General features: G+C 47.9%; 1 protein-coding gene across 3 annotated transcripts in view; it reads left to right on the top strand.

Moving 5' to 3' along the window:
- The window catches only part of Nt5m (5',3'-nucleotidase, mitochondrial), a 25,814-nt gene extending 5,526 nt beyond the window's left edge, over positions 1–20,288 (top strand). The window contains exons 3-5 of one of the 3 annotated variants that reach the window (XM_055594149.1): positions 7,085–7,145; positions 18,264–18,378; positions 19,565–20,288. In XM_055594149.1, the coding sequence (XP_055450124.1) occupies positions 7,085–7,145; positions 18,264–18,378; positions 19,565–19,707 (319 nt within the window). In that variant the 3' untranslated portion in view covers positions 19,708–20,288. The other 2 variants (XM_055594152.1, XM_055594151.1) reach the window with 2 other exon arrangements.

The raw sequence follows: 20,288 nt of genomic DNA, 5'->3' as shown, positions 1-20,288 counted from the left end.
GGTTTAGCGACATGCACACCACACCTCAGAGCTAACCCATTTCAAGTGTGCAGCTCAGTGGCTTACAAAGTTATGAAGCCATTGCTACTGTCCGCTTCAGAAATTTTTTCAGCACGCCCTAAAAGAACAGGTCAAACCTGTCAGCACACTCCTTGTTCCTGTCCTTCTGCTGCTCCTAAGAACCACTAATCCACTCTCTGTTTCCAGGGCTTTGCCTGTTACAGACAATCCACGTACTAGGCCATCATCTGGGTCTGGCTTCTTACACTTAAAGATTTTAGTTTATCTATCTTGTATTATTTATCTATCTGTCAGTATTCCCCCTTTTACTCTGTGAGTGTGTGGGATGGGTTTTTGTATGATGGGCAAGTGCTGTAACCATTAAGCTATACCCCCAACCACATACTTATGCTTTTGACAACTGAATAGTCAGTTGTACAGATAGATTGCATTTGTGTATCTATTCATTAAGTGATGGACATTTGGACTGTTTTCATCTTTTAACTTTGTTAGTATTACAGCTGTGGACATTTATGTTTGCACTTGTTTGGGGTGTATACCTCAGAGTAAAGCTGAGAAGTTGCAGGGTAATTCTGTATTTAATATTTTAAAGAATCAATCAGCCATTTGCCATTAAGTTTAGGAAGGCTGCAGTTTCTTGGCTTGTTTGTCAACACTTGTTATTGACTTTTATTTTCTAACCATCTTGATGGTGGATGTAACTATGGTCTCTCATTGTGTGTGTGGTTTTTATTTTATTTTATTTTATTTTATTTCATTTTATTTTATGTGAATGGGTGTTTTATCTGCATGTGTGTCTGTGTACCATATGCATGCCTGGTACCTGTAGAGGCCAGAAGACGGTGTCATATCTCCTGGAACTGGAGTCACAGGTGGTTCTGAGCCACTATGTGTGGGCTGCAGGTCGAAACCGGATCCTCTGGAAGAGCAACCTGTGTTTTTAACTACCGAGCCATCTCTCTAGCCCCTTAAGTTTGGGTCTTATATGGGCTTAGATTTTTCAAACACCTACTTTAAGGTTCTTAAATGTCTTTACCTCCCTTCTATTCCCCTCCACCATAGGTAGGAGATTAGTAGGGAAAGGGGCTATAGGCCTCTTTTTTCTGCTTCCTGCTGATAAGGGTCAGTGGGTTCTTTGGGGAGTACCAAACTCAGTCGTCAGGATAGCAGCAGTCTAGTCAGAGAGCAAAGCAGCAGCAGCGGCAATGTTCAGCAGCAGCAGAAGCTGCTAGACTCCTACCAAATGGCACAGGTCTGCTGAAGCAGCAAAGCTCCTCCAAAACAGCCCGAGAAGTTCTCTGTCCATTAAGAACATGAAGGGTACCAAGGATGTGAGCCATCGAAAAGAGTAGCGATGCAAGAGCTAGAGATGCAGAAAACATTGTCTCGCTGTCTGTGGGCTTCTTTGTATCCCTTTTCAGAGTCCACAGAAGGATGTTTTCCAGCTCACCAAAACCACCCCTCACACAAGGTAGTTTTCATCTGGCAAATCTCATGTGCCTTTTCACAAGGGCTATGTTCTGGGGGGTCTGTTTTCTGAGGGGGCAAAACATTCCCACATTCCACACTTGGGACCCAAAGAACATATTCACATGACACAGCTGGGTTTCCAAAGAAACCAGAAACTTCGCTTCAGTCTTATTTTTACATTGTGATTCTGTCTATCTGTCTGTCTCTCATCAACCTACCTACCTATTATTATCCACCTGTCTGTCCGTCTGCCTTCCTTCCTTCCTTCCTTCCTTCCTTCCTTCCTTCCTTTCTTTCTTTCTTTCTTTCTTTCTTTCTTTCTTTCTTTCTTTCTTTCTTTCTTTCTTTCTTTCTTCTGCTGAGGACTGAACCAAGGGTGTTATGCATACTAGGTATCTTAGTTACTTTTCTATGGCTGTGAAGAGACATCACCACCAAGGTAACTTATAAAAGAAAGCGTTTCATTGGGGGCTTGCTTACAGTTCCAGAGGGTTGGTCCATGACCATCATGGTGGGAGCATGGTGTCAGGCAGGCAGGCATGGCACTGGAGCAGCAGTTGAGCACTTACATGGTATCTGCTGGACGGAGGCAGAGAGATTGAAACACACTCTGCTGTGGGCTTTTGAAACTCCCAGTGACACACCTCCTCCTCCAAGGCCAGACCTCCTATTCCTTAACAAACACTCCACCATCTGGGAACCAAACATTAAAAAAATATGAGCCTATGGGGGCTGTTGTAATTCAAACCACTAGACTAATCCCTCGGGTCCTTTCTTTTCTTTTTATTTCTTAGATAGGGTCTCACAATATACCTCTGGCTGGCCTGGAGCTCACTATGTAGAGCAAGCTGGTCTTGAAATAATGGAGATCCACTTGCCTCTGCCTCCTGAGTGCTGGGATTAAAGGCATCACCACCATGCTCGGCTTCCTCTGTGAGCTGAGTCCAGCTGAATTGTTCTGTGTGAGTATCTAATTAGCCCAGCACTATTATTTCTCCCATGGAACTGTCTTGGCACCCAGTTTAAAGTCTATTTACCCCAAATGTAAGGGTTTACATTGAGATTTGCCCATGATTTTGCTTAACTTTAGCAAACTGAATGACATGAATGTGATATGGTCTTCATTGTGCTCTAATATAGAAATGCCTCTAAAACTATCCACTTTAAAATTCTAATATATGGCTGGCAGGATGGCTTAGCAGGTAAAGACATGTGCTTCCAAGCTTGAGCTTAACCCCAGAATCCATGTAGAAGGAGAGATCTGATTCTTGAAAATTGTCCTCTGCCCTCCACATGTGTCTCACACACATGCACACACACACATACACACATACACACACATACATACACACACACACACAATGTGTAAATTCAAATCTGACTAAAGGGTACAAAGAAAACATGAAAAGCTTATAGTCTGATTTGAATTGTAGACTTTATTTGGCTAATACTTTATCTCTGGGCTTGAGCAGGTCCTGAAGAGCAGTGTATTTCATTATGTTTTATGGTGTGAATTTGACTTACAAAGATCTATGACGAGGCTGGAGTGATGGCTCAGTGGTTAAGAGCTACTCTTTCAGAGGACCCAGGTTCAATTCCCAGCACCCACATGGCGGCTAACAACTGTGTGTAACTCCAGTTCCAGGAGATGTGACGCCTTCACACAGACATACATGAAGGCAAAACAAAATGAGAATGAGTAAGTAAATTTTTTTTTTAAATCAATGGCAGGAGTTTGGGAAGCAGGCATGGTTGGCCTGTACTCATGGGCTCCTCACCCTTGATTTAACCTATTTCTATTATTTCTTTTGTTTTCTGAGATTGTAATATAATTACATCATTTCTCCCTTCCTTTTCCTCCCTCCAAACCCACCATTTACCCTTTCTTACCCTCTTTCAAATTCATGACCTTAAAAGAAATTGTTATGCACACACACACACGCACACGAATGTCAGGCAGCATTACTCTGCCAGGTACTTGATACATCGATGTCACGCACACTCCTAAATACAAAAGAATAAGCTGCTCGATCTATATAGTCATACTTGTATGTATGTTTTCAGGGATTATTGGTATTGTATGATCAATTGTTCTCTTCTTTGAGAAAGGCTATTTTTAGCCACTTCCAACATTCCTTAGTTGCCTGTGGCTCTCTGCATAGGGTTGAGGACTCACGGAATTGCCACTATCCACTTTAGCAAGCCTATTGTTATTTTCCTTGTTCAGCTCACATTTAGGCAATCATGTTGGAGAGACTTCATGGCTATAGCCTCTCACATTACTAGGAGACACAATCTCACAGCAAATTCCCTATTCTTCTGGTTCTGAATATCTTTCCAGGCCCCTCTTCCAAAATGGTCCCCAGGGTGCAGGAGCATTGCTGTGGGTGTCCCCGCTGGGACAGGGCTCCATAACTTTTGGTCAGTTGTGGAATTCTGTGATGGTCTCTGTCTGCTGCAATGAGAAGTTCCTTGATGAGGGGTGAGATCTGAACTTATCTGTGGGTATAAGGACAAATATTTAGCATGTGGTTCCAGACTTTGCCGGCTTATTAAAGGAGTGGTTGCCATGATTCATGACTTCATTGCCCTGGGTAGTTGTCTTGATTTCCGGCACCAGGCATAATTCCTTCTTGTTGAATGAGTCTTAAGTCCAAGTAAAGAGTTGTTGGTTCTCACCAAGATACGTGTGCCACTGCTGTACCTGTAGGGTTATGCTGGTAATTGTGCTTCCTAGGTGTCATATCTGGGTAGGACTGTTGGTTGAGTCCCTCCTTTGGAAGCTTAAGGTGCCCTCTGGCACAACGAAGGCCAGTCCTCAGGGAGGAGGCACGCGGGTCAGTTCCAGCTCAGGGTCTCTGGGCCTCGTTTCTGAAGTGCACGGTGTCTCCAGCTTTGGAACTTCCCTTCTACCTCTGGGGCAGGGGGTCAACCAAAGATAGCCGCAGTAGGTATCCGGGAATCTCTTGGCCATCGCTGACCAACAACTCAAAAGAGGCCTTCTTTACTTAGTGTTGGGGTTTCTGTTAAATGGTCTTTGGCTCTTGGAGGGGGTGTTGTCAGTTCAAGTGGAAACATTTCTTTTAAGCTATATATGTATATCTATAAACCAACTTAGGACTTTTCAGACATCTTTATTGTTATTTTACCGTTCTTGTTCTCCTCCTTTGAACCCATTTTGAATAAAAAGTTTACACTGAAATAAAAGTTACATTGGGAGAGATAAAGGAAGCTTGAGGGGAGGGTGACAGATGGCTCAAGAGGTAAGAGTACTTGCCTCCAGGCCTTCCTGAGGTAGAGCCCCAGGACACCCTTAGCGGAAGGAGAGAGCCGGCTCCTGTAAGTTGACCCCTGTGGCGGCCTCCTGTGAAATAAATAAGTAAATGTGACTTTTTCTCAAAGAGTTAGGTGAGAGTAATCAGCGCACACTATACACACACACATGTGAGAGTGTCAAAGGACAAACTTAATCAATAAAAAGTTACATTCAAGATAACTGTGTACTTCAGTATATCCAGTTCACTAACGGGCCTCTTAGGCAGGTAACTTTGTGCCACTATATATGAAACACCTGACATAATCAGCTGAGGAAAGGAAAAGGTTGGGGCCTTGGGAGGTGACTCAGCAGTTACGAGCATGTGTTCTTGTGGAGGACCTGGGTTTGATTCCAAGCACCCATATGGCTACTCACAATTGTCTATAACTTCTGTCCTATGGGATTTGGTGCCCTCTTGTGACCTCCTTGGGCATCGGGCATGCACACTGTGTACATACATACGTGCAGGCAAAACATTCATAAAATATTACATTTTTTTTTAAAGAAAAAGGTTTGCCTTGGCTCATGACCATGGAGGCTGCAGTTAATGGTCACTGTTTCTTTTGAGCCTTGGTGGCTCAAACATAGCATCTGTGACCACGTGGTGGAGGAGGCCTGTTCACTTCATGGTGGCTAGGAATTGAAGACAGAGACAGGAAGAGGTACACACAGAATGTGCAGGGGTCACGTAAGGACCAGAGCATCCCTAGTGGTTGGTGCCCACAGGGGGCTTACAGCTGACTCCTGTGGATGCGAAAGGAAAGCTACGCCAGCACCTATGCTTTTCAGAATTCTCCTGTTGTCTTGGGGGTTTTGGGGGTGGGCTCCCTCTCATGGCATGGGTCTCCCTCAAACTCTGCTCTATCTTTTACCCCTGCACATCAGGTAGGCAGGACAAATTGCGGGTCTAAGGTTTTGTGACTGGGTTGGTGTCCCAGTCCCTTAATGGAAGTCTTTTCTGGTTACAGCAGATGGCCGGTAAATGCTCCATGTCTCCCATTGCTAGGAGTCTTAGGTAGGCTCACCCTTACAGATTCCTGCGAGTTTCCAGTGTCCTAGGTTTAAACTGTTTAAGCTGAAGCTACTAAGAAAGTGCTTACTGTGGCTGCTGGCACAGTAAGGTGCTCAGCAAAGAAAGCTGCTGTCACCCATCGGAGTCAGTAGATGTGCACACAAAGGTGTTCAAGAGTGATCATGCCACCTGCATACTGCAGTGTGGCTGAGCCTTTAAGCCATGGTGCGAGTGGAGAAACGCAGACACCGAGGCCACATACTGTGCAAGCCCAGTTACAGGAATTCTCCAGGACTGGCTGGTCCTCGAGACAAGATGCGGATTGATTGTGTCCAGGGGCCAGAGAAGGTGGGAATGGGTACTGATTTCTTAGTGTGTTTGTGGGGGTGGGGGTGGAAATAGTCTCAAAATTAAGTTGCAATTGTGTTTGGTAAAAACCCTGCAGATATATTAAAATTTTTTTAATTATATACCTTACATGGATAAATGTTATATTACATGGATTATATCTCAGTACAACTTAAAATCAGGCCAGAAGTAGTGGCATACACCTTTAATCCCAGCACTGAAGAGGCAGAGGTAGGTGAATTTCCTGGGTTCAAGCTTGATAGCAAACTCTGGGCCGCCCAGGACTACATAGTGAGGCCCCCATCTCCAAAACAAAGCAAAACAAAAAGTAAACAACAACAAACCCAAAACAAAACAAAAGCCATAACAATCCGTTTGCTTGATTTTTAAGATTTTTTAAGAAGCTAAAACTGCTGATGTTTATTTAATGGTGTGGGTGAATAGTCTGCTGAGTGAAGGAAGACAGAAGAATGTACCCCAGATGAAGCTATAGGATGTCCAGAGCAATCTGTAGCAGGAGAAAACAGCTTGGTAGTTGCAGGGGCTCCAGGGTCAGCTCAGCCAGGGGCAGGTGGGGGAGATGATCTGCTTTTTATCAAAATTTTCCCTTTTAATAAGTGCAGTTTTCAAAACTTTAAACATATTTTATGCTTGTGTGTTTTCCTGTGTGTATATAGATGTATGAATACCACATGCATGTTTGCATGTCGATTGTATCTCAATAAAACTGTTTAGAAATGATCACTTTGAGCCACATAGTGCCTTGTCAAGACCCATCTACTCAGAAGGCCAAGACAGGGGGATTACATGAGCACAGGTGCGGGCTCGGGCCCTGGCAGGGCTCAGCTGGCAGAGGCGGGTGGTGCAGGGCGGCGTGGAGGCAGCTGCAGGGCTCATTGTCCTTTCTCTTCTGGCAGCACTGATGTCTTCATCTGCACAAGCCCCATCAAGATGTTCAAGTACTGTCCCTATGAGAAGGTAAGGAGTGCATCCCAGGCAAGGGCTGCTGTGTGACACAGGGCCCTGTCCTGGTGCTCCCCCCCTCTGCACCAGCCTCAGGCCCTAACTTGGATGGCCTTGTTATCACGCGGGCTTGGTGGAAAGGGCACCTGCCTCATTTGTCGGGTGTGCCTGGCCTGGGAAAGAAAGGCTGGTAAAGGAGGGGAGCAGGAGAGGACTGTGGGTTGGGGCTAGAGCTCAAGGACATCCCTGTATGAACAGCACCCTTCATTCATTCTCACACTCCCCCTTGCGGTGCCGGGAATGGAACCCAGAGCATCACACGTGCCAGGCGGGTGCTCCGACACAGACGCATCCTCAGGCTTACATGAAAAGTCTGATCAAGAGCTGGCCAGGGCGGGGAATACCTGTAACCCCAACACTCAGTAGGTTGAGACAGGGGGATTGCAAATTCCAGGCCAGCCCGTGCATAGTGAATTCAAGGCCAGCTTAGGCTACAGTGAGATCCGTCATGCCTCCTAAAATAGACAGTCTAAGCAAGGAAATGTTAGTTTGTTTTGTGTGTGTGTGTGTGCTCTTCTGTCTTGCGGAAAGTAGCAGAACGGACAGTGGGGAACTTTCTGTGCATTAGAAGCGGCCAGTGTGGGGAGGGTTGGGCCCCGCACCTTGCAGGTTTCTCAGACGCTTGGGACCCGGGAGCCTGAGTTCCCAGTCTGGTTCCCCCCACTCAGGCTTCTGAGAACCCCCATCTTCTTCTCTTCCCACAAGATGCTGACCTCCTCCTGAGGCTGCTTTGTGTGCCTTGCTTCAGGAGGGTCTCACACTCGTGGCTCTCACGCTCATGGAAGTCACTGTGGGTTTGTGAGCAGTTGCTGGGCCAGCAGGTGGTCATCCCAAACCCTTGGGTCTCCCAAGGCTGAGTGCATTTCAGCCCAGGGAAGTGGGCGTTGGATCCACAGCGCCCAGGGGTGTCGTGAGGAGTGAAGGCTGGGTCTCCTTTTCGTATCAGAGCACCAACAACTGAAGGACCTGGACTGGTGGGTCAGCCTCCCCCGGGACAGGTTAGAAACCGGAGCATTTTCAGTAACAGAAACCCTGGGAGTGGTGGTGTGGTCTCGGCCAGCTCGCCCGGCTGGACCTCTAAACTTGAGCCATGAAGGTCAGATGAGTGCTCCAACTTTAGCTGGCTCAAACAGTCGGACACCTGGCCAGAACAGGTGCCGTGGGCTGTCAAAATCTACAGGCACTCGAGTTCCTAATAGAAACTGGTGTGGGCTGTTCATGTCTTCCCCTGAGCTTGAGTGCTCCCACACCTGCGACAGTGTAACTGCCTCTGCTGCAGCCGCTCTACAGTTTTGCGTAGGGAATGATGATGAGAAAATCTGTACAGGTCAGTGCCGCCGCAGTGACTGGTTGCTGCTCGTGGCAAGCCTAGTGCTGTATCCTGGCTCTACCCATCTGCTGCTTCCCTCTCACCCTCCATGTCGAGTGGAACGGGTCCCGTGCCCCGTGGAATCTCCTTCTGATATATACCTGGCATCTGTCTGCTTCTCTTACTACTGCCACTTTGAAACCTCTGTGTAGAATGAGCGTTACCTCTGAAACCTCACAAGGTGGCTCACGTCAGCCCCGTGTTAACTGCTCCCCTGTAAAAACAAGCCTGACCTGGCCCCAAAGCCTGCCTGACTCTTCCCATCTGAGGTACTCCCACACTTCTATGCTTTCTGCTGCCCTTAGCTTGTATTGTGAGATGACTTCCACAGACTCATGTGAACCCTTAGCCCCTGGTTTGTGGTCCTGGAGTGGGAGGTTGTGGGGCCTTTAAGAGATGGGGCCTGGCTGGCGAGAGTGGGCTATGGGGGGCAGGTTTATGGGCTGGAAACTCGCCCTTTCCAGCCTGAGATTATCTGTCTCTTTCCCTGGTCCACATGAGCAAGCTTCCCCGACACCTTCCCTGCCGTAATAGATTTGTCCCCTTAACCCACAAGTCAGAACCAATCCTTTCTCCCTTATGTTTGTTCTTTCAGGCCCTTTATCGCACTGACAAGCCAAGTAACGACTGCGGTTGGTGATGGCCCTCTCCTCTGAGCGCCTTTGTTCAGATGGCCGTCACGTTTGCTGACCACTGCATCTAATGTTTATTCCTCCCCTGCTGTGTCGTGCTGTATCTTGACCCTGGTTTCCTGTAGAACACTTACACCACTCGGAAAGGCTGTTTCTTTGTTTCTGGATATTTTCTCTCTTACCAGACCGAGGTCTGCAAAGGTGCCAACTACCATCTTCCCAGTTAAGAGCTAGCAGCATGCAGGGAGGACTTGAATAGATCCATTGTTCAACAGAGAACTATCAAACACATTTGAAAATTATTTTTGGGCAGTTCCGCACGCAGGTATTTACCTCATCTCCACCCGTCCTCCCTCTCCAGCTCCCACCCTGCCCTTTCTCCCTCTCCATTTCATGAGCTCTTCTTAATTATTTATTATCTCTCTCTCTCTCTCTCTCTCTCTCTGTGTGTGTGTGTGTGTTTCCCTCTCCCTCTCTCTCCTGAGTCCATTTAGTGTTGCTTGTACATGTGCTCAGAGCTGGCCTCTTGGCATAGGAACCCCTGTGAGGGAGCTCATCCCTGGAGAAGGCAATTCTCCCACTCAGCAGCCGTTGATTCCCTGTAGCTCTTCCTGTGGGGGGCCCTGTAAAGTTCCCCCATTCACTTTCATGTGTCAGCTGCTATTCTCATCATGTAGGTCTTGCTTAGCTGATCACATTGTTGAGGTTTCACGGGTAAGCTTCTCTGTCATGTCGTGAAGACACTATCTCGAAGCAGGCATCCTGGTCTTCTGGTTCTTCCAATCTTCCTGGCCTCTCTTCTCTTGTTTTTCTTGAGCCTTACATGCAGGGGTTGTGTTGCAGATGTGTCCGTTGGGGCTGTGCACCCCATTGTTCTTTGCACTTTGAAGAGCTGTAGCGCTCTGTAATAGTCACATCTGCTGCAAAAAAGAAGCCTCTTTGATGAGGGTGAGAGCCATGCTCAGGGGCGGGCGTACAGATACGAATTCAGAATGCAGCAGGAAGTGATGAGGTTTAGGGAAATGGCAGCGATAGCCTCTCCTCCGGGTCCGTGGCCTCTCAGGTGGTTGGCGAGACTGTGGTGCCTGCCATTAATTCCCTCCTACTGAGTAGGCCTTCCATCCAGTGAGACAGCCGTTGGCTATCCCAGAAGTAAAAGCGCTCCCGTTGTACTAAGGGTAGACAGCTCCCCTGACTTTATTGGGTTCACAGACTCGACCCCCAGGAAGCGCTACTTCCCGTTTCCCTCCCTTGGCAGCTTGCGCTGCACCTTTGAGCACTAGGAGAGCTAGTTGTCAGCGAAGAGGCTTCCGGGTCAGTTCCAGCTGGATTCCGCCTAGGCCCCTGTGCACAGTGTGCATTAGTCACAGCCGACACCCATCCCTGCTTAAACTCTTAACTCACAGTCTCCCCCTCCTCTACCTTCATATCACATGTTGGACATGTCTTAAGCAAACAGCCCTCTATCTGTTTTGAGATGAAGTGCTCAAGTCTTTGCCTGTTTCTCGTTGGGTTTGCTGTGTATCATGTCGTGAGAGTCCCTTCCGTAGTCTAGAGCAAGTCCTTCATCAGGTGGTATGTTCTGCAGGCATTTCTCCCCGGTCTGTGGCTTTTCAGCATCTTAAGTATTAAACAATTCTTGTTGCTTTGGAAAACATTTCTATATTGTTTGTTTTTGTGCGTCCACAGAGCCTCATGCTACAGGGCAGCGTGTTGATATGTTGATAGTTCTCTCCTTGCACCATGTGGGTCCTGAGGGTCAAACTCGGGTTGCCAACCTTGACTGCAAAGTGCCTTTACCAGCTAAGCCATTTCACCTTAGTAGGTAAAGACTTGGTTTTTGAGGCAGGATTTCCCTGTCTAGTCCCACTGGCCTGGACTGTGCAATTCTCAGCCTGCAGCCTTCCAAGTGCTAGGGATATGTACTACCATACCTGGCTTAGCAGAGTCTTCTCTAAAAAACATCTTTAATGTAGCGCATGATCACATATCTTTGGTCATGTTTTCCCCTCCTCCAAGCCCCTCTTAACCCATTCCATTTCATATTCTTTTTTTTATCTTAAAAAATCCAAAATTAAAACAAACAAAGCACAGGCAGAAAAGAAAAAAATAGGAAAACATGGAGTGTTTTGTGTTAGCCAACTCTTCCTGAGCACGCAGTCTGCCCCAGGTGTGGTTAACTCTTCGATTAAAGAAAATAGATTGTCTTAGTTCTCCTAGTAGCTCTCAATTGCAAATAGCTTCTTGGCTAGGGGTGGGGCTCTGTGCCTGTCTGCCCTTCTCCATGCTGGGATTTTGTCTAGTTGGAACTTGTACAGGTCTTGGGGGTGATCTCAGTTAAGGTTTCCACTGCTATGACCAAAAGCAGCTTGGGGAGAAAAGGGTTTATTTGGCTTACACATCCTGAATCATGATCCACTGAAGGAAGCCAAGGCAGGGACTCAACCCCAGTGGGAACCTGGAGGCAGGAGCTGATGCAGAGGCCGTGAAGGAGTGCTGGGTACCGGCTCACTCCTCATGGCTTGCTCAGCCTGCTTTTTTAAAGAACTCAGGTCCAGGGGTGGAAGCACCTACAATGAATGGGCTGGGCCCTCCTCTACCGCTCACTAGTTAAGAAAATGGCTCTACAGACTTGCCTGCAGCCTGATCAGATGGAGGCATTTTCTTCACCGAGGTTCCCTCATCTCAGATGACTATAGCCTTTGTCAAATTAACATAAAACTAGCACAGGGTGCTATCACAGTCTCTGTGAGTCCATCTGTGCATTAGCCCTGTTGTATCTGGAAACCACTGTTTCTTTGGCGTTTTCCACCACTTCTGAATCTTACAGTCTTTCGTCTTCCTCTTCAACATAGACACTTGAACCTTGAAGGGAGGAATTGGGTAAAATATCCCATTTAGGGCTGAGTGTGCCGAAGTCTCTGACTCTGCACATTATCTAGTTGTGGGTCTTTGTGCTAATCATCTGCTCTAAGCAGCAGCTTCTCTAATGAGGACTGAGAAGTGCGTCAATATATTTGTTTTAGGTTTACGTCATTAGGAGTTGTTCATTTAGCGTAATAACTGTAGATTTTCCCCTTAGGGACCATGGCTTTTCTAGTCTCAAGTTCTTGACCTCATTAACCGTCTCAGGTATGGGCTCCAGCTCACGCAGCACGCCAATCAAGAGCTGGTTGGTTACTCCATAACATTTGTGCCACTGTAGCTCCAGTGGGTATGGTCTGTAATTCTCAGCATTTGCAGCTGGGTGAGGTTGACGGCTACTCTTCTCCTCAGGGAGTATGTATGTACATTACCTTCCCAGTCAATAGCGGTGAAGCTTCTAGCTGAGCAAGTTCAGTTTCTCTGTGTTTGGTGACGTAAGTATGGAGTGTCTTCAGCAACAGGGCCCTACCATTAGGATTTTTCTAGATATTAATCCTCTGACATCTATACAGCTGATACGGATTTTTTCAGTTTTGTGAGCTGTCTTTTTGCTTGATTGATGGTGTCCTTTGCTGTAAGAAGTTTTTTATCTTTTAATTGAGTTGTTTTCTTGATGCCCAGTTTTTGAATACCTTATTTATTTTAGATGTTAGCCCTCTGTAGTTGGTAAAAATATTTTGTCTGAATGATGGTGTCCTTTGCCATATGGAAGCTTCTCAGTTTCATGAGGTCCCATTTATTAATTGTTGATTAATTATTCAGTGCCTATGCTAATAGTATTCAGTTCAGGAATTCTTTTCCTGTGCCAATAAGTTCAAGGCTCTTTCCTACTTTCTCATCTATCAAGTTCAACAATCTGGTCTTATGTTGAGGTCCTTGATGCATTTGGATCGGAGTTTTGTGCAGGGTGATAGATTAAGATCTATTTCTAGTCTTCTATATGCTGCTATCCAGCTTTAACTTTTTTTGATGTGCAGAAGTTTTATACTGTTAGGTCTTATGTGTAGGTTATGATCCACTTTGAGCTAACTTTTTATATGGTAGGATATTGGTAAAATAAAGGTTCTGCTTTGTTTTTCAGATATATGGTTCTAGTTGTTTCTCACTTGAGAAGGCAGTCTAGGCTTTTTATACCATAGTCCAATTCTTATATTCTAAATTGATCCATGTCTCTCTTGCACTCTCTTTGTCTTGAATACTAGAGTTTCATAATAACTTCAAAATGGCAGGTTTTCCAACAGTCTTTTAAAAATATTTAAATTAAACAATTGTTATAGCTTGGTGGTAGTGCAAGCCTTTAATCCCAGCACTTGGGAGGCAAAGACAGGTGGTTCTCTAAGAGTTTGAGGCCAGCCTGGTATACACATTGGGTTCCAGGACAGCTAGGGATACATAGAAAAACCCTGTCTCAAAAACAAACAAACAACCAAAAAATAAAATAAAATAAACTGTAGTGACATTACTTCTTTTCCCTGCCCCTCCAATCTCTTCCATGACCCTTCAAACCCATTTCCTATCAAATTCATGGCCTCTTATTATGTAGTTAGTATAACATGCTAAGGTCATTTGGTTTTGCTTGTATGTGTATATTTTGAGTGAACACTTGGTATTGGAAAACCAGTTAGGGGGCTGCTGCTAAAACTTATTCCAAGGAGGAGACAGAAGTGATGTCTACCCGTTTCCTAAGATCCCAAAGGAAAACCAAGGCACAGTCCTGCCAATGTACACTTAGGCTCCATCCCTGCTCTTTAGTTCCTACGTTCTTTTTGTCCCTGTCTTCTGCAGGGGTCCCTGAGCCACGGGTGGGGTGGCATAGATGAGTGACAATGTTTCTCCTGCTTCCTCGAGGGGCCACATCCTCAAGCCTTTCTCCTCACTCCTCCATCTCCAGAACATTGGTGTTTCTCCTACTACAAACAGAAGCGAGGAACAGGACAAGCAGCAGGAAACGGGACAGTATTCAAGCAGACACAGACTTCAGCAACAGCCCTGACTGTAAACACAGATGTGGAGAGGCGCTTTAGCTTAGCCAGGCGACAGCCCTTGCTTCTCCCTGGAGCCCACACTTCCCTGGTCAAGCCATCTAATTTCCCAGCACTGGATGTGAATTTCCACCTGTGACGGGCCTTGAGTCCAGAGAGCTGGTTCTGTCTGTAACCACTTGAGCCGTTACTGTGCTAGTTGGTGCCTGGCATTTCCACCAGGAAGCACACAGGAGCCACAGCTGAGGAGGACTTTGGGCTTAATTCTCCCCATCATTCTTAGTAGCCGCCACCTACCATACCTGGCTAGGTAAACTGTCTATACCTCTAGCACATTCATTCATTCATTCATTCATTCATTCATTCATTCATTCATTCATCCATTCATTCAGACAGGTGCTCTAACAGTCATGTTTCTTTTGGGGTGTTCCAGGAAGAAAGGAGTTTATTTCTTCTCACAAGTCTCAGATCACAGTTCATTATTAAGGGATCTCTCTCTCTCTTTCACACACACACACACACAATTAAAAATAGAGATGTGTATAATGTCACTTTCCTGTTTAGTCAGTGTATTTTCTTTACATGCTGCTCTAATCACTTAATCCCCCAAAGCCTTCTCAGCAGAGCTGCTGAAGCTGCCTGATGCCAGCCTCCAGGTCCTTGCTAACCGAGTCTTCCCTGAGTCTCTGGGAACACCATCCTCCCAGGCCCTGGGACCCAGGCATCACACATTGCTCCCCTCACACCTAGTTCCCTCGGTAGCGCCTGTCCCTCCTCCCCCGCCCTCCAGCCCCTGATACCTATAAGGACCTTAGCTGCCAGATGACCATCAGTAATGGCTTGTGTGAGACAGTCCACCAGGAACTGGTTCCCGTGTTCTGCCCCAGGCTACGATGCCTGTATCTCCAGGAGACATGCGTGGTTACGTCACTGCCTCTGCAGCACACAGACTGATCCTATCTGCCCTCCCGTCCCGTCACCGCACAGCCAGGCAGTGAGAGACTCTTTCATCACTTGTTTAGAGCTCTCCCTAACTGCAGCAATTCCAGCACCGGATATTCTCTGATTACCTTGGTCTCTCACACTAGACCGCTGTTAAGACCCCTGTCTGCGTGCTGGTTCCTGGATTTTCCCTTTCTCGATATCAGAGGTTGGACTCATGGGGTATCTTTTGTTGCTTCTGGGGCACCCCACCCTCATCACTACCTGACTCCTCCCATGAGTTGTAGATTTTAGGATTCCAGGAGGGGCTCTGTATTTCTGGTCTAATCTGGGCCCTCTGTCCCTTTTGGGGTCCTAGCTGTTAAACAAACAAACAATCAAACAAGCAGGCCTTAATTTACTCACTAAGGGGGAGGCTGGAGCCTGGCAGCCTCATACCCTTTCTCGAGCCTTTCCTTTCCTACACCAGAGGTGTCCCCAGCTGCCGCCTGTCTCAAAGAGATCTCTTTTTAGCCACAGCAGTGGCCAGGTGCCTCTGCAGCTGCTGGCCGACACCTGCAGCCACCACTGCGACTGACCCCCAGCTCGTCTCATCTGCTCTAGACATTCGACAGTTGTCCGGGTTGATTTTTTTGTCACCCGACACAAGCTGGAATTATCTAAGAAGGGGACCCTCAATTGAGAAAATTGCCTCCATCAGAATGTCGAGCCTGTAGTATATATTCGTGATGTGGGTGGGCCAAGCTCACTGGGGTCAATGTCGCCCTCGGCCTCAACCTTCCCAGCAGCTGGCACTTCAGATCTTCATCATATACCTGGCTTAGTTAAAAGTCTCTCTCTCTTTCTCTGTGTGTGTGTGTGTGTGTTAAATACATAGAAGTTCCTCTCTTAGCCATTTCACCTGTATAGTTTAGCCTATTTCATCTTACTTTTTGTAAAGCATTTTTGTCTCCAGATGAATAGAAATATGTGATTTTGTATATTGTATCATCTACTTTTAATAGTTCTAATTTTTTGTAGATTATTTGGTGTTATTAAGGTTCAGCTATAGTAATATATATTAGGCAATAGATATTTGAGTTAGCCAGGTTCCCATCATTATAAAAAATACCTGAGGTAAATCTATTTATAAAGAGAAAATGTTTTTCTTTGTTTAGAGATTTGACTAGCTGGCTGTTTTGCTTTTGGCCCGTGGTGAGGCAGAAGCCATTAGAGAGCAAACCATTTCCCTCATGGCTAAAGAGCAAAAGAGGAGAAGAGAAAGGGGCCAGGGTTTTGCAATTGCCTTTGAGGCCTTCAGTGACCCAAAAGTCTCTCCCACAAGGTTCCGTCTCTCAAGGGTTCTAGCACTTTTAACAGTGCCGCCCTGTCAAAAGTGAAACAATCCCTTGCCATGTGGGCCTTGGAGGGACACTGTACCAGTATCCTGCTTCAGTGTAGTCATGCCAGCTCTGCCCTGAGGGTGCAGACTCTCAGGAGGTTGGGCATTATCAAAGCCGTGGGGTGGGAAGGACACCCACAGCTCAAATTCTTACCGTTTTCACTGTGTACCAGCTGCAGTGCAGGGGGCTTCCACTCACCTTCCCACCCATGAGACTGAAGATGCTCCAACTAGTCAGGGGAACAGATTGGACAGAGTGAAAAATATATACACATGTGTGTACATGTGTGTATATATGTTTGTATCTATCTATATATGTATCGTACAGGCTGTAGATCAGCTAGTCAACAGTGGCTGTCCACTAACAAAGTCCAAGAGTCAAGTAGTTGTTCAGTCCATGAGGCTGGATGTCTCAGCTGGTCTTCAGTATATGCTGGGATCCCAAAGAAGCAGGCTCTAATGCCAATGAAGGAATGGACTTGCTAGAAAGAGCAAGCAGGCAAAGAGAGCAAGCTGTCTTCCTCTATGTCCTTTATATAGGCTTCAGAAAGGTGTGACCCAGATTAAAGGTGGGTCTTTCCACTTCAAATAATTAAGAAAATAATCCCTCACAGGTGTACCCAGCCTCTTGGGTTCTCGTTAATTCCAGAGGTAGCCAATCCCCCTCTCTCCCAAGACAGGGTTTCTCTGTGTAGCCTTTGCTATTCTGGACTCGCACTGTGGACCAGGCTGGCTTCAAAGTCACAGAGATCTGCCTGCCTCTACCTCCCTGAATGCTGAAATTACAGATGTGCACCACTGTGCCCGGCTGAGAGGTAGTCAAGGTAACAATGAAAGATAACCATTCAGTGCTGTAGTTACCATAAATGGATCAGGCAGCTTTCCAAGGACGATAAGGCTCAGGCAGAGCAGTGGCGTGTCCATTTAGAAATGGTAGTTCTGCTTTTCCCAGCCATCGTCCAAGTGCTCAAACAGGAACCCAAGCTCTCCTCCAGCTACAGGGTAGAAAGGGGCCATGGTGGCAACCATCATGACCCTCTTTGAACTTCAGTTTCTTTATGGGTGCGGAGTCTACACATTACTGTACTGTTTCCTCTGTGCAGCTGCTTCTCTGTGTTTTTGTAGCAAGGCCAGGGGAGACCCAGAGACTGGAGCATAGGGCTAGACACTTGTGGTGCCTCGATAGTGATGTCGGTCCAAGCCTATGACTGTCACTCACAGAGGCGCTGGCTGCAATGGGTGGGAAATGAATAAAGCAAAGTACAACTTCCCAGCAACGTGAGCGGTTTGTGAAGCTCTGCCTTAGAACGCTCATGCCGCCAAGCCTGGGCTGTCTCTCGGTTGTGGGCTCCTCCTTCTTGGAAGCTTAGAGGTCTCCCTGGTTCTCCAATATGCCTCATAGCAGATGGGGCCAGGAGCCGCAGGCGTGGGAAGGGCGTCTGCAGCCAGGTCGTCACCGGGTGAAAAGGCGATGAACACCAAGCACGCTAACATTAGCAGCCCGGGTTTCCATCTTCCATTCCCATCTGTATCACTGCCAGCACCAGGGTCACCTGTGTCTTCTCCCTGGCCTGACCCCTGGAGGTGATCCAAATCCCACTCAGGTAAGCATTCCAGGGGCGCAGCCCACCCACCACCCATCTGCCCGAGGCAGCATTTTGACCCTGCTAAGCTGATGGGAGCCCATTTTCCTGCAGTGGGATGTCTTTCTGTGAAGATGGCAAATTCCTGAGCAGAGCTGTTTGAGCTGGCCCTTGAGATGAGCCTCCTCTTCTGAGTGCTGGGGTCATAGGCGGAGCCATCCCCAGCTTCGTCTGACGTCATCTTCTCTGTTGCCTGCAGTATGCCTGGGTGGAGAAGCACCTTGGCCCCGACTTCCTGGAGCAAATCGTGTTGACCAGAGACAAGACTGTGGTCTCTGCCGACCTTCTCATAGATGACCGGCCGGACATCACAGGCAAGTGGCCTACAGCAGGGGGAGGGTGGGTAGCCCTAGTTTCATTCTCCCTTCTCCCAAGGACCTCCCCCCTGGGTCTCCTCAGCCCACTTGCCACCATTACCAGGTGTTTATCAGTACCAGCCAGGCACGTCTTCTGTTGGAAAGCCCTGTCCGCACCCTAAGGACCGGGTGTGACTGGAAGCCAGGAAGTCTGTACCTTATCCAGATTGAGTTTAGCCTGTTGGTTTCCCTGAGGCAAGTGAAGACTCAGCTTCGGCTCTCAAACCTTTAGGTTTAGTAGTTTGCCACCCTCTTTTCCCTCTCCAGGGCAGTTTGGGATACGTCTGCTATATAACAGGAAACCACAGTATGGTGCCTCTGACTGGCAGTGGCTTGGGCATTGTATTTGTCCTTTTTTGGTTCCAGCTGATGACCCCTTCCCAGAAAACAAGCAAACCAGTAACTTGGCCCACTTAGCTGACAAGTCAGGGGAAGAGGGAGGGCTTCAGGCATGGTGGGATTTAGGAGTTCTGTCAGTCAGTCCACACGGTTTCCTGCCTCCTGGGTGTGTTCTGCCTGGCTCTCCTTCCCTGCGCAAAACCTCCTGGTAGCTCTTTCGAGTTGCAGATCAGTTTGTTCTGGACACATCGGGAGGAAAACACAGCTTCCTCCCGAAAACTTGCTGGACGCCAGGGGAAACATGCCCGTCTGCCCCAGTCCCTCCAGAAGGACAGTCAGTCTGTCTGTGTGGATGGGGCTAGCCTCTCTCATAACACAGCCTTCCAGAGGCTTAGGATGATGTGACCCAGGGCCTTCAGTCGAGGGAGCTAGGTCACAGCCCCTAGGAGCTTATCCAGCTGCAGCACAGCTGCACAGTGTGGAAGAGTGGTACCGGCAACCTCGGGGCTTGCTGGCCTGGGCTTCCCACTTGAGGCGGCACGGGAGGGGCATAGAGGCGGCCGACGCAGTGGTGGGCGAGGACAAAGCCCCCCAGCTTCTGTGGGCTGCTTCGGGTGTGCTGCACTCTGCACAGTTGCAGAGAACCTTGTTTTGCCCTCACGCCTTCTGGAAGGCGGGCTAATAGAGCATCGCTGTGCAAACAAAGACACCGAGGCAGGTGAGCACCACACCTGCGGGTGACTTGGTCCCAGAAGGCTACACCTGGGCCCCAGGCTCTGACCTGAGCTGCTGCTTCTCTCCACAGGGGCTGAGCCGCACCCCAGCTGGGAGCACATCCTCTTCACTGCCTGCCACAACTACCACCTGCAGCTGCAGCCCCCTCGCCGTAGGCTGCACTCGTGGGCAGATGACTGGAAGGCCATCTTGGACAGCAAGCGGCCCCACTGAGGCCTGTGCTTTGGCTCTCCCGTGGTCCAGCATGGGGCTTGCAGCTCATGACTGGATAGCCAACAGCCCACTGAAGGCTGTGCTGCAGTTCCTTGATACTTCCTGGAGGACCCCAACAAACACTTTGGTCAAAACAACCTCTTGACCCACTTCCTTAGCCCACCAAGGCCTTAACCTGATATGGGGGCTAGAAGAAAGGCATATGCTCCCAGGCAACTTGGTCTGACCTCAGGCAGTGGCCCAGTGCCCCTCCCTCTCACTGCATACAATAGGGGTGTTCTCTAAGGGGTCCCCCGGCCCAGGATCTGCAAGGTGAGGCGTGTCAAGGACAGATGACAGATTCCCCTGGCAGGTATGTGCCCTTCCACCTCTACCGTGGAATCTGGTCCAACTTACCCACTTAGTCTGTTCTGGCTTCCCAAGGCCACCAGGAACTTTTGGAGTCCAACAGTGACCCTGCCTATGGCCAGTGCTGTGCTCTCTTACCCTGGTGTCCCTAGATCCCATTCACAGTGCAGAAAGGAGTCAGCAGGCCTGAACATTTGTTTGACAACAGGAGGAATAAATGCTATTCACATATA

The sequence above is a fragment of the Psammomys obesus genome, unplaced genomic scaffold (assembly GCF_907164565.1).
Source record: "Psammomys obesus unplaced genomic scaffold, mPsaObe1.curated_primary_1811, whole genome shotgun sequence".
NCBI lineage: Eukaryota > Metazoa > Chordata > Mammalia > Rodentia > Muridae > Psammomys > Psammomys obesus.
This window is presented reverse-complemented; position numbering and strand designations above follow the sequence as displayed.